Source organism: Zootermopsis nevadensis, unplaced genomic scaffold, assembly GCF_977971745.1.
Source record: "Zootermopsis nevadensis isolate Lab colony 2312 unplaced genomic scaffold, Znev_1.0 Znev_ptg000002l, whole genome shotgun sequence".
Taxonomy (NCBI): Eukaryota; Metazoa; Arthropoda; class Insecta; order Blattodea; family Termopsidae; genus Zootermopsis; species Zootermopsis nevadensis.
The window spans coordinates 12054616-12069348 of record NW_028259134.1 but is presented as its reverse complement, the minus strand read 5'-3'; the positions used below and the strand labels follow the sequence as shown (position 1 = coordinate 12069348).

Below are 14733 nucleotides of genomic sequence, written 5' to 3'. Positions count from 1 at the left end.
AAATTAACTGCAATGTCGATACAATATTTGGAGCCTTTATCAAGAAACATGGAAGCATGCCTTTAAAACTGGATCATAAATGCGTCCTGAGAATTAATATTCTCCTTCTCTTATCTGTCTTAACCTACACGAAAAAAGAAATAAATCCAGGATTGTATTCATAATATTTCTTGCTCTTGTTGCAAAAACATTTGGGATTATACTTTCTTATTTACGTGTACCAATTTTATAACATTCAAATATTTGAGTAATACACATGCTTATTAAGATAATTAATTAATAATAATACTACAGGGAAAGATTCGTCCCAGCTTAATCACAATATTAGAACACAACAGAAAGCAGTCGACTTTAACCTCACAAAATTACTTAACTTGCGTGGGATAAGAAGCACTGCGGACTGTTAACAACTAGAAAAGGACGCCTCGCCATTATCCAAGCCATCATATCTCATAAAGTCCCCATTAGACCACCATCAATTAAGTGAGACGACGATTAATAACGGAAACTCAGAAACAAATTCTGGCCACAAGCACTTAATAAGTAATGGATAAGAGAAAACAGTTTTTCAGTAGATTCAGATCTAACACGGCAATAATGAATTACTGCAGCTTCAGTACTCTGACCTCAACAGCAGCGCCATAAATCGATATACGTAGGTCCGGTAGGGAGTGGCCGACGTTTAAGATAGACTATTAATAGCTCTTATAGCGAAGGCAAAATAGACGGAGGCTTATAGCAGAATAATTCATGTCGTCCAGGTACAGCACATTAAGACCACAAGTTTATGAAGTAGTTTCTGAAGAAATACATTTTCGAATTTTGAAGTTTGGCAGTTATGCGTCATATTTTGACAAATTGTTTTTTGTACTTTGTCCATCATTTGAACAGTAGAAAATCAGGACGTACCCTGAAATACAATTCTGCTGTACTTTTGTCTCTTTTTCTATGTTTTGTTGTGCTGCAGTCTTGTGGCAGGATTAATCTGTTGAATATTACTAACGTAAAACGACATATTGCTGAGGAATTGTTAGTTCATCTACAATCTTAACAGAATCGATTGGGGATCATTTCCGCAAAATTATTTGTTACTTATTACCACGTATTAGAAGCTCATTTATTTTATTCACTCAGAAAGATTTGAAAAAAAAGATTGTGATTCTTATCTCGTCTGCTGCTTTACATACATATTCCACACAAAATATGAATTTTAAACCATACCGTAAAATGTTAAGTTTTGCAGGTAAAAACTGTGACAGATAAAAGTTGTTGCAGTATTAAACGTAAAATAATATGCAGGTCTAAATTGATATCAATTTCTGCACATTTTAATAATATTTATATTTTAGCATATTAGTAATTTGCCATTTCTAAACAAGTATTTTAAAGATAATGAAAATTAACTATTAGTTTTCAAAACAGTGCTAGGACGGGTTTCTTGGCCCTTGAATCCAATGGTGAAATTATTCTTGGACCAAGGGAAGAAAAGATTTGAACCACCCTGATCTATAGTAAAAATGTCTTCGATTTTCGCGGTGTCGTAAAGAAATCCAACTGCCGTAGACAAATACAGACAATGTGCTCAATAGCCAGCACTGCCACAGCTGTTACTACGCCACCAAAAAACACAACTAAAATTGGAGCCACAGATATTATATCGACACTTATTACTGATTTGTTTACGTATGAGGGCTTCGGTGGAAGGTATTCTTGTCGAATTCTGTCCTGAATCCCACTCTCTCGAAGACGTAACAAGCTGTGGGAAGAAAATGCTACGTAATTATTCCAATACAGACGTGGAGTAGAGTCCTCCTTCAGAAGTTAATATTCGCTCAGCTGATTAAGAAGTTCCCAACATTTTACGGGTCCGATGGTTCATTATTATGTTTAGAAGAATCCTGGACTTGATGTTTTCGGGGTCACGTAAATCCAGTCCATAACCTTACTCGCTATTGTATACATTATTCCCATAAACTGCTGTTATTTTCGCAAATAAAGACTAAAGAACGTGTAATTTTGCAATGATAAACAACTTAGTAAACACAGTGAAGAGAAACAGGAAGAAGCAATATAACAGAGTATAAGCACCACCTTCCGACGAATAAATGCAGTACATTCTCATAATACAGTTTGAAATATCAAAATCGAGCGTTAGCGAGTAAACATATCGACTAACAGTGGAAAATTCTCTGTGCTGTTAGGTCTGTGCGTACAATTCACACACAAACCTAGAATGTCGTTACTCCGAAGTTGGTTGCCCTGTTTACTAAACAATAACCTATAAACACAAGAAAAACTCATCGAAGCAATTAGTATGAATTATGACTTACTTTCAAAGTCTTCAGTGGATAACTGTTTCAGTAAACTGATCACAAATTTCAGGCTGTGAATGCTGACACACTGTTACTGTAAAACCGTAAGCGAAACGTAGGAAATCTTTCTTTTTGCACATAGAAACATTAAAAAAAAAACCGCGCCCTGCCAACACGCCTTCTTTGACTGATGTTGAGTATTAGCTTAACTAACTTACCAGAGCCAAATTTAAAGTAATACATAATTTTATTCAGCCAAGATATTTTAGGCTAGTCTCCCCTAAACACTTCGGCATTTCTCTACATTCTCGCGAAAAATACCATGATGGTGCTGCACAAGCCCGTGAAGGAGTAGAACTAATAACATTTAGAATGTAATTCGGTGGCGATGTATCATGATGTCTGAGATTCGACGCTGGGCATGAATGATGCATGAAAAAAGAGAAATGCTTACAGGGATTTCGTAGGAAGTCTTGGGGAGAGGAGACCAATTGGAACACCTAGGAGTAGATGGGAGTACAAAGTTAAAACGGAGCTTAAAGTCATTTTATGAAGTTGTGTACTGGGCTCATGCGACTCTTGACAGGAACATATGGCAGGGGTTTTGTAAACACAATAATGTACCTTCAGGTTTGGTTTCAAAAACGAGCAGAAACATTTTTACCAACTGAGCGACTATTAGTTTTTAAAGAAGGGCTGTCCTACATGGATTATTTAATTAATTGTTTCAGAATTTATCTTGGAAAACATTGATGTTGGAAGAAATGCTGGTACTCTGAAGACAATTGAGGAATAATTGTTAACTTGGAATGTAAACTTTGCGAGTTAACTTATCACTATTAGTAACTAAGAGTGATTTTAAAACCAGCGTTACTGCATTACAATATTATGTAATCTTCTGAAACTACTCCAACGATAAGCAATACTTAATTTTACCAAAGTGTTTCCGATGTATGTACAAATAAAGGGACAATAATCAAAGTGATGATCCATAGCAACTGGACGTATTGATAGAAACAGAATGATTCATACTCAGAAAACTCACTTCCAGTTGATGAGTTTCTTGTAGGGGCTGTTCTTTGATATGACGAACGTTAGACATTCCGGGTAGAAAGTGTCTGGAAGTGTTGTGAAGTGACATGGCAATTTCATTGCCCAGTATTGTCCAACGTAGAGAGAAGCCATAAAAGCATATTTATGCCTACTGTCACAGACTCTTGTGAAGCCTTCTAAATTTCCAGCAGGCATATCGTTCTTGTGTGGTGATATTAGTGTCTTGTAAACGATGCTTTTGAGTCCTTCGGTTTCTGCCTGCAACACATTATCAGAAACTTCAGAATCTGCCGAGTGATTGTGAAGTGTTTTTTTGGAACGTAAATATTTGCCATGAAAGTAATACACGTACTTAATTTCAAAATTAAATCTCATTTCATTGTTGTTTTCGTGGCTGGAACCCAACTTAGGGGATTAAAGGGATAAGCCGCGTCGAACGTTAAGAATTATCCAACGTTTCGTCAGACATTCCAGTTGCCATCGTAGGGGTAAATGTGTAATGATTCGGAGCTTATGAGGGCCTTATATAGGGCAGGCAGTAGGTGGTAGATGTCTGGTAAAGATGCAAAATTTTATAAGAAATAGGTACTCTATTCGCAAGTATAATGTGCCCTTCTCTTGCGAGGTTTACCAATACTGATATAAAATTTTAGTGACTCTGATTACGATGATTTAGAAGGTCTGAGTATCATGAGTCGCCGACGGAAGATGTCCCTATTGTTTAATTACATCGAACAAGTTGAGGTGTGAGGAGTTCTGGGCGAGGCCCAGGCCGTACGAGCCATCCTCCAGGAGACCCTGCAGGCTCCTGAATGGCAGAACTGTATGCTGCACTGTCTGACTGGAGACGAGATACGCAGAATAACCGGCGAATAGCACCAATGACGTCATATAGGACGTCAGCTCTACGGCACGCACTGCTGTGCAAACAGCTGAGTCCGGCTGACCTGTACAAGGCGAAGAAAACTTACTGAATGCAAAACAAAGATTATACTGCATCACGAATTGAAGCCAGGACACCTGATAAGAAGAGTTGGCGTAAATGGGAGGATGATATTAGCATGGATCTTGAGGGAATAAGATACGAATCTGTGGACTGGAATCATCTGGCTCAGACTAGTGCTCTTGCGAAAACACGTCCCACAAATGCTAGAAGTTTCTTCCTCTACCTGAGTGACCATTATCTTTCCAATAAATATTTAATTACTTATTCAATTAGTTTCATAAAAATATCAGTATTTTACCCGGGGGTTTCATAAATTATGCTGTACAAAAATAATCGAATAAACTATTGCTTGCAGGCTTATACCTCGACTTTGACAGCTGTAGCTACTTGTATATTAGATTGATTTTCTACATGACCGTTTAATAAACAAAATAATAATTTTCAGCAACATAACACATCAACCTTTTAACTGGCACGTATAAATTAGAGCTCTGAAAGAAACGAAAAATTAATTACCGACTTATTAATGAAAATATTTCCTACAAACTAAATAATACTATAACACATACCTGTGGAGCAGTATGACGATACGTCCTACAAATCTCAAATCGGTCTAGGTCGCTTTGTGAAAAATACACATATGGTTGTCTAGAGGAGAAGAAATGGTGGACATAGATTGCTTTATACATCGTACCCTATGTGGTGTCCCAGCAATTACCATACAGACAAGATGAAAGCAAAGGGGTGAAGATAAATGAGTCTACATTAGGCATATATTAGTTATTAGATATCAATTGCAAACTACTTATTATGTAGGACAATTTTGTGTCAGTGAACAAGAACTTCTTTTACCAATAAATCTATTCAGTCATCTCAGGTGAATTCTAAAATATTGGCTTATTGATTATGGGTCACTTAACAGTGCTGTTTCCACTGTACTGGTTTTTGTGCCATCGAATGATGTGGCTATTTAATTACGAATCACGTGTTCCAATTGATGTGGGGGGAAAAAGCCATCACGGAAGTTTTAAAAGTATACTCACCTGGTGACAGTAGGTGAAACCAAGGCAAACATCAGTCAATAGAGCTAATAATCCGATAGGGATATGAGTCAGGTAACTAGTGAACAGAGTTCTAGAGCATTACTGTAAGACCTACATAAAGCTGCCCGGTCAAGTTCGGTTATGTAGGTCACTATTGCAATAAACACTTGTATTTCTCCATGCGCTGCTTGATGCTGCATAGTCGTACATATGAAACAACTGTGAAGTAACCTACAAAAGTTGAATAAAAACTGGCCTTGTTGACACAAAGTTCCAAAGACGTAAAACATCGCCTCAGTAGCTGCAAATTTCTTCTCTCGGGCTTGAAGTGCGGCGGTCAGCCACAGACAGAAACTGAGAGCGCAGACTGCCGTTGCTACAGCTACCCAAAGACCCAGGCTGAAGGGAGCAACATACCGGCCCCAGACCACTATCCCAGATTGATCAGGGACCCGAATGAACACATTCAGGCTGAAACGAAAGTTAAACCAGGCAGTGAAAACGTATAAATTGTTCGGAGTACCCTATTTTCAATACGCCTTCTTTTACTGTTTTCATTGTCATTGGTTTGTTATTAGTCCCGTAGTTCGGCAGACATTTTCTTCTACGTATGTCATTTACTGAAGACTCCAACTCACATTGCCTTTGATAAATGTAAACGTAGAATGTATGGCCTAGGAGAAGGTACGCGGTTAAGGATTCCATGCAATCAAAACTCGCCTCGTTCTGAACTGCTGTTTCGTACTCTTGTGTGGTAGAAGTTTGCCGACATTTCAGAGGCGCTTGCTGCATCCATCGTCCGGGCTACGCCTGCTACTATACTACACGGCGTAATAACCAAGAAGACATCTTTATACTAGCCGCCATTAAAACCTGAAATTTCGCAAAATACTTGCTCAGTTTATCAATAAATCCCCCGCCTTTAATGGGGCACTAAAGGTCATTCCTGTTTTCACAAGAATCTGCTATCGTTCATGTATTCTAATACACATGGAGGCACTTCATACCCTCCCAGCACCCTTTGAATTTAAGAACAACTTTAAAACTCTCCCACGATTATTAAATCGGCCACCATATTCCAAGGTTTTTTGAAAGCATAAGTCTCATCAGCGTACTCAAAGAAGCCTGCCACTAGACCCTGTTTTGAGCCTCGCGGACTAACCTGGAGATTATCAGAGGGGCTAAGCAGTCCACCACGGCAGACCTGCCTGCCGTAACGGTGAAGTCACCCACTCCGACGTGGACCTCGTTACTAATCACCATTTGTATTATTCCGTTCCATGACCCATTCTCCATTCTTGAACCGTAAGTGTCAACTCTCTGGCACACAGCTCTGAAAAGCAACGCACAACCTCAATTATTAAGCAATAGGTCCCACATGCGCACGTTTTATTAAAATAATTTTGTTCCTCCAATATGAAAACCACGAGCGAGGAATTAGTTCTGTTATTTTCACACCATAAAGATAATAACTCGTTAAAGATAAGGCATTTTCACAAGTCTGGCAATGTTTACTTCCTCATATTTAATTTTCTCTCGTGTGTCTCTGCATGTAATAGACAAATGCAGCGTTTGTGCTAGTGTTTTAATTATGAAAGTTTGTGGAAATGTCTGTAAGCGAAGAGACAGCGATAAGAGAGTTATTTTATTATAGGTCAGATATAAGCCTTTTTCTGATTAAAGATGGTAAGTAGTAGACAGAAAATATGTTCCAAATAAGTACCAAGTCCGTATTACTTACTTCATGTTGAGAAAATTAGCAATTGTGTTCCAAACGTGGACAAAGAATCCAGTGATCTTCTTGGATCCATTGTTGTGCGTCTCTGTGAGGGCGTGTTTCTGCTGTTAGTCCGGGGGAAAAAAGTTAATTAATGTAATGCGCAGGTTTTTACTTTAAACAATGCTTTCACGAATTGTTTGGCTGTTTTTAAAGAGTAAACTGAAGGTGATAAATAATAAAATAATTCAAATTATTAGCATGCTGGCACAATCACTGAAGCCATATGAAAATTTTAGGACTACGGATTTATGCCACCATTTACAAACCCATTTCTAATTAGTTAATAATAATTTTTAAAATATAAATTTACTACATCCACCAACTTAAACAGCTACTTAACAACCGAATAACGTCCGCGTAATGGTTAGCAGTCACATTCAAAAGTCATCAGCTCAAATATTGGAAAGAAAGAAACCTCATTGCCCTGATAACGGAGATAATAAGAACATCTGCAATGCCGGTCAGTTTCTCCGAGACTACAAAGCTCAACATGCCAGAAGACAGTAATCTTCACAGATCAGATTAATTTGTCTACATTATATGAAATTATACATGTTTGTGAAAATATTTCCAGAAGTACAACATTTTTTTTAGCAATATAACTTTCAATACTGATTAGCTTTAAAACTTACATCCACATAAGCAACTTTTATTAGTTGTTCTTGAAGATTGTATCTCCTCCTGAAGAAACCCATTAAACGCCAGGCGAGGCCACTTCGAGCAGTCCATGTCCCAAAACGGTATGTTTGCAGGGGACGTGCAGGGCCGATATGGTACACTTCGGTCAGTGAAACGTATTTATCTTCTATCTGCGCAACCAGGAACTCGCAGTCGAAAGGAATGTATATACCAGCGAAGAATTCCTCCAGAAGAGATTCGGCATCCAAGAATAATACCCAGATATCAATTGAGAAATTCCTGTCCGTTGATGGCTAAATGGGTAAAAGAAAGATATAATAAATTAATAAAGTACTAACAAATAAGAGAAATGTGTATTCAATTTTTGGATGACGGTAACGTATTGTGTCTATATGTATCCTTGGTTCGAGTCCCTATAAATATAGTTTATGTAGCTCGCAATCGAAGCAAGATAGAAAAACGGTCCCAAAAACAAAGTTATTTCTTTTGGCGAGGAGAATTCACGAATAAAGGCCCAAATCCCAAAGAAACTGTCCTGGGTTCGAGTCTCAATGGCGATCTTTTCTGTAGCTAAGCAACTATACGAGACTGAAGAACAACGCTAAGCATTTGTAAGCATGTCATCAACTAGTTCGCGCTACGAGTCACACAGTCAACAGCCTTGAGAATGAGAACAGAGATGGTCCTCGAAACGTTGGCGATTAATCACCACCTAACACGGCTGATAGCCCGAGAAGACTTTATTAATGAAAGCCGCTGGGAAAGCTTCACATCATATGTCATATTTTGTCGAATTTCCCATTAGTAACTCTGCGGACACTAGGCTGGTTGCGTAATACTAATGATGTTCAAATTTTGAATTAAAGAGATTTGAAAACTCATATAGGTGGTCATATGTGCGTTTTCTAACCTCTGTGGCTTGTTTTATGTAACGTTTAGTATCTTCGGTGCCCCTGAACAAGACGTTGATTGCCTGGTGTCTCACCATCGCCAGCTTGTGCACGGAGCTGTTTGAAATCGTTACTGCAGGAACTCCTCGGCTTGACAGATGCTTCTGGATTAAAACAAGTTCCGTTTCAGCAGAGAATCCTGTAATATACAGATTATACACATCAGGTTTATATAGAGTTTCATTCAATAGATATTCATTGATCTGTTGCTTATTTTGTCGGGCTGTGCTCTGTCAATTAATGATGTGTAGGCACCTATGGCGGTGACAATAATGACTGTCTTCTGCGTCGTAGCGCGGGGTGGACTGGTAGAAGTTTACTAACGTTTCAGAGGTCGTTCCTATCTCCATCATCAGGGCGATGTCACTCATCGTCCTGATAATGGAAGAATTTTTTGCCCTGATAATGGAGGCATCAATGACCTCTGAAACGTTGGTAAACTTCTACCGGACTACAGGGAAATACAACCCAGAAGACAGCCATCTTCGTGCATGTAAATGATTTATAGGAAAGGATGAAATTGGTCAAGGCCTGTGTCATGGTGCTATTCCGTAACTGGATTGATGTGACTCGGTAAGCTCACTCATGTTTACCAGAAGATAACGACAAAAGTGTTCAGTGTACAGTTCGCGACTGTAATCTTGAGACTTGCGGGGTGCGGAAGGGGATGAAGGAGGAAGTAGGAAAGATAGCTTCTGCCTTTAACGCTACGGACTTCCTGCATTCCTTGCAAGTCTCAAGATTACAGTCGCCTACTGTACTTATTTGTGTTATGCGTTATATGGGTAAGAAACTAGTCTCCTACTTTCAGTAAGAAACATTCATTGAAAATGTTTGAAAACAAAGTGGTTAAGTAAATATGTGGACTTCAGAATAATTATGTAAGTGGACGATTAATGATAGAGTATAACGAGAAATGTCGTGATTTATACAGGCCACTTTGTACTGTCTGTAACCTTTTAGTTAAATCTAGAAAGCTGCTATGGGCTGGGAATGCAGTTAATATATTGAAACAAGGTACATGACTATAGTAGTGAAACTTGTTCAGAGACGTTCATTTGGAAGACCGAGGCTATGGGAGAATAACATTAATGTGGATGTTCAAAAACTGGTTGTGAGAATGGAAGGTGGATGAAACTGATTCAAGATTGTATCCAGTGGCTGCCATTGGTGTTTGCGGTGTTGAAGCGTCAGGCTCTCTTATAATATAGGGTATACACAAAAGAATGGTGCAACTGTGACTGGCGACTCATTTTTGGACATGTTGGAAAGCTGGTTGTTACCCCAACTGAATACAAATTATGACGATTGCATTCTACAACTTGACGGAGCTCCCTCCCCATTTTCACAGGAATGTACGAGTGCTTCTCAATCGTGTCTTTCCACAGCGCTGGATGGGACGAGTTTGATTACCGTGTGGATGTGTATCGTGTGACCCAGGGTGCACACATTGAAGGATTATAATTAACGCATGAGAAACTTGGACAGTTGCCGCCGCTGACGGTGTATGTTGTGCCCATGTAAGGTGAGAAATAAATTTGTTATTAACTTTTGAAACCACACCATTCTTTTGTGTATATACTGTAGTTTTGGTCACTTTGTGCAAAAGTTAAGTATGCCTGAATGTAAACTGGGCGAGTTAATGTAAAGTGTGTAGTGATTCAGAAATTATCGTACCATTGACACCTGCTTCAGTATGAATCAGGATGATGCAGCTGTGACTGAAGTATCTGTGTAAGTCAGTTGTAACTTCTGCGTAAGTCACTACTTGTTTCATGCTATCACATGCAACCGCAGACAACAAAAATAAAGGAAGAAAATGACATTGGCCTATATTTACTTTAAATATTACTGTCATCGTGCGCTGGGGACAGAAAATAATATTAATCCCTTCCTATGCTTAACGGACAGAAGATACAGATAAAGTTTAAATATTACAGCTTTAAGAATCTTGTTATTTTCAATTCTGTAAACAAACAATGGACACCTACTTCGAATAAACCTGGTGTTTAATAAAGACGGTGATTATAATTATTTTGAAATCTTTCTGGCAACTTTAAGCGTTATACTTTATTTATTTCACCACTAAAATTATAGGCCCATAAATTCATGACAAACACATTAAACAATACAAATTTTTCCAAATTAAAATCACCACATTAAGGGTTCAGACTTTGATGATTTACTCAAGTTCTGTTCCCGAACAAGGATAAAAGGGTAACTGTTTTGTAAAGGAATGACCTGTAAGACATATGTACGTTTTTTTGTTTAACCCTTATAACAGGTAAACACTCAATGAATACATATGTAGGCCTATATAGAAAATGAAATCGTGAGCAATGGTTATTGGTAATACAGATTAAGGGTGTGCACTGAACACAATTTAAAATATGTTCATACATACTTTATACGAATGTCACTGGCCAATTCTTTGTATGCTGCATGCAGCATACGAAGAATACAGAAATGTAGGGTTTTATTATCTTTTCGACTGACGCTGTGACTTACAGTCATATTCTGAGTGGTTCTACTCTCCAATATTACATGAATCACAATCCATATCATAAATTGCGTTGCACTTGTAGCAACTGTAGTGTATATGTTGTTATTCTGTTCTAGTGTGTAAACCTGGAGAGTATACAATTCTACCATCAGAGAATTGCTACGTGGCAGAGGAAAGTGTTAAAGACATACCAGCCTGTGAAATATTCGATAAAATACAAAGATATTATTTTATCAGCATAGTAAAATTGAAAACCAAATATGCGTACTCTCTGTCAATGTCTTTCTATCACTTCAATTAAATCAATTAATATCTACTGTCTTCATCTTCAGATCTCCGAAGATAGCGTTACAACTCAGAATATCAACACTCATAGTTTTACAGCCGCGAGAACGTAATATCTCATATAAGGACAAATTTTACATTCTTAAAACCGCTTAATTTGTGTGTCTGCATTTGCTATAACTCAGGGAGTTAAATAAAATGAGTTGCTTTATTTACTAGTCGTTTGCGATAATTTTAGACATAATCAGGGGTTATCTAATATCTAATTTATTAACGTAAAACTACAAATGAATCACAACGTTAGAGGTAGTCACAAAAATGTTAAATCCGCCAGTGACCCTAAACTAAGGTGTCATAAAAATTAACAGAATCATTGAATTAGTCACATTTTTTTCGTTCCATATCCCTAGATTCCCTCTTCGTAATCCAGCTGTGTGCAATGAATACATATGATTTACGCTGAACTTTGGTCAAGTACAGGCTTTTCTCCGAGTATTTAATATTTTTGTTCCATATCGTCATTCCATTAATGACCACCTATCGTTACCACAATCAGAGACTTTAGAATATGCACATCTGCGGACGCATAATAGAAGGACTCGGCCATATTCAATTCCTGTCGTTCTATTATGCTCGTAAAACAAGAAGTCAAAAGCACTTTTTGAAACAACGCCAACTAACTCAATGGAACAGTTCTGTCTGAACTGAAAAGCTGACAGTCATTCAGTTAACTATGAAATTCTCCGCATTCTATGAAACGCTCATTGTCCTGCTCATATAGGCCACGAGCTGTCTCTATCCTGAAATAAATGAATCCTGTCCCATATCCTCATAATACTATTTCTTAGGTTAATTTGTAATTCACCAATTCTTGGACCTGAAATATTTTATGTTCTTCTCATCTCTCCAATCATGCTTCACGTCTCAGCCACCTGGAGTTGATAATCTGACGTAATTTGGTAAAAGACACCCTCAATTCATGCTCCTTCCTCGCTGTAAAAGAGTAATACAATCATAGGAAATATTTGTATATTGTTTTAGATATTTTAATATTCAAGTTTTTAGTTATAAGCGATACATTGTTAACAATCGTCTATTTGAAACATGAAGCCGTTTCCTAGTAACAAGGGGATATGGTATAATTGGCATTTCATTAAGCTTAGTAACACATATCAAATTACGTGCTTTTTGTAATCTGAATAAATGCTAACAGGACGCACAGTGTGTTTGTGTGTGTAAATAGAGAGGGAAAGAGACAGGTCAACATACAATAATATTTTGCTGGTTCCTGAAGATACGTATTTACAGACATGAACATATACAATGATACTTGTGGTGCGGAATAATGTGTTACTCATATTTATACATAAAATAATCAAAATGCTTTGGATATCAGGATTTCAATTATGATGGTCACTATAGCCAGACATTCTCCTAGCAACAAGAAGACGAACAAACTTTGAAGATGAAATAAACTGAGCCTGCGACCTCTTACACCGTCCTGGGACACCTTACCTATCGTTCTAGTGTGTTTGATATCACTTGCCCACTTTACCATTAAGCCACTCTCAACAACGCGGGATATGAGCGCGTTGAAGCGATCAAGTAATATGTTTCCTTTAGATACGATCATGACGACGTGATAACTCAGCACATCCTGAGGCATGATCTGCAGTATAGGCTGCCCACTACTGTCCAAGTACAGATGGGGAATGAGGTATTCCACGTACCACTTGTCGGACACCAGGGCCGTGTCCGCCGCGAACGCTACTTCATTCAGACAGACCGTAACATTGGCACAAAATCGCAGGGATTCGCGAATCCGCCTCATGCTGACATCTACACTGTCGTCAAAATACTCTGAGAGTCCGACTGTATATTCTAACCTCAGGCCGGATTTTGCCAGTTGTTCCATGTTTAAGATGGCAGGCTCAAGTTGGGGATTAGTCAAGACGCTAATGAGGGAGGATTTGTAGGCTGTACTGATCTGCAGGCAATAAATTACCCAGCAGGCAAACATTAGCCTCATAACCATACCGCGTGGTTGCATGTGTCCGCCCATCTCTAGCGAGAGGGCCCAGGTGGTCATCAGACAGCTGCCGGGGTTGCGGTACAACGCTGGCTCTCTCGGACGGAGCGTCGTGTGAGAGAGACTGCAGAGTGAAACGGAACCTAGAAGGTAAGTAACTATCACAATCCCCCACATTGTCGGTTTGAAGATCCCAAGAAGGCTCCTCCATCCGGAGATGAACTTTGGTCTCGGCACGATCCACACGACGGAGTTACTCCAGTACGTAACCGTCGTGTCAAAGTACAGAATTCTATCATCAGTTGCCGTCATTGACGCGAACGCAATGTCGGATCTCTTGTAGAACACCTCTCCCAGCAGCCCGGTCCATACACCCGAAGGAGTACGACTTCCCCACTTGGAATCATTCGCCGGAGGTGGTAAGTACTGAAATGTTGAGTTCATTGTCTGTGCTATGGTATTTAAAAGTCTGATTTCGAGACCTTTGGTGTAAAAGACTTTACCGGCTGTATCATACACATGCGACTTTATAATAAATGGTGGCCAGGGAAACGTGCTGAGGGTTACGGGGCAACCGTACAAATCAGGGGGAACTTTGTGTGGGAAAAGCGGTACATTGCGAACGAACTTCGAAGTATTTTCCATTAAACACTCGTCCAAAAGTACTGGAACAAAGCCTTGATTTCCACATTGTCCCGGAGGCAGGTAAGGAAACCAAGTATAGGCTTTTACACTGGAGGTATTGCTGGTCAGAACCAGCAGCACGGCGTTCACAATGTTCAAATCGCGCAAACTGTTGATGATGAGATGTAACATGGTCTCGTCAAGCATGAGGATGACGAATCTGGCGCGTGGGTTCCATGAAGCAAGTTCCGTCAGGATCCGTCTCAGTTCAGCCTGGCTTGGAACGGGCGGCAGCACAAAGTTGCTGGGTCTCTCGGAGGGCTGTGGCGCAAAGCTGTCGACACTGCTGGTGAACACGGCCCACTGCCCAATGGCATGCAACTCCTGTAACAACTCAGAAGCGAGACTGTCGCTGTCACGGGGGGTTACGACGACAACTGGACCTGGCTGCAGATGTCGGAAGCTGTTTACTGCACATGCTAAGATTTTGTGTTGCACGCCCATGGCTGCCACTGGGAAGAGCAAGGCGATCAGATCCATGACCTAAAAACAATACCATTGGCACGGTG

The 14733-nt window shown here is 39.3% G+C and overlaps 1 protein-coding gene across 3 annotated transcripts in view; it reads right to left on the bottom strand.

Moving 5' to 3' along the window:
• Positions 1 to 312: 312 nt before the first annotated feature.
• Positions 313 to 14733, bottom strand: part of LOC110832173 (putative glutamate receptor) — a 36790-nt gene continuing 22369 nt past the window's right edge. For 2 of the 3 annotated variants that reach the window (XM_087349621.1, XM_087349626.1), the window contains exon 3: positions 12536 to 14707. In XM_087349621.1, coding sequence (XP_087205747.1) covers positions 12887 to 14704 — 1818 coding nt within the window. In that variant the 5' untranslated portion in view covers positions 14705 to 14707 and the 3' untranslated portion in view covers positions 12536 to 12886. Of the gene's footprint in view, positions 1757 to 3357; positions 3624 to 4094; positions 4313 to 5610; positions 5826 to 6516; positions 6688 to 7095; positions 7197 to 7766; positions 8067 to 8683; positions 8863 to 12535; positions 14708 to 14733 lie in introns of those variants that run through there. The other variant, XM_087349630.1, reaches the window with a different exon arrangement.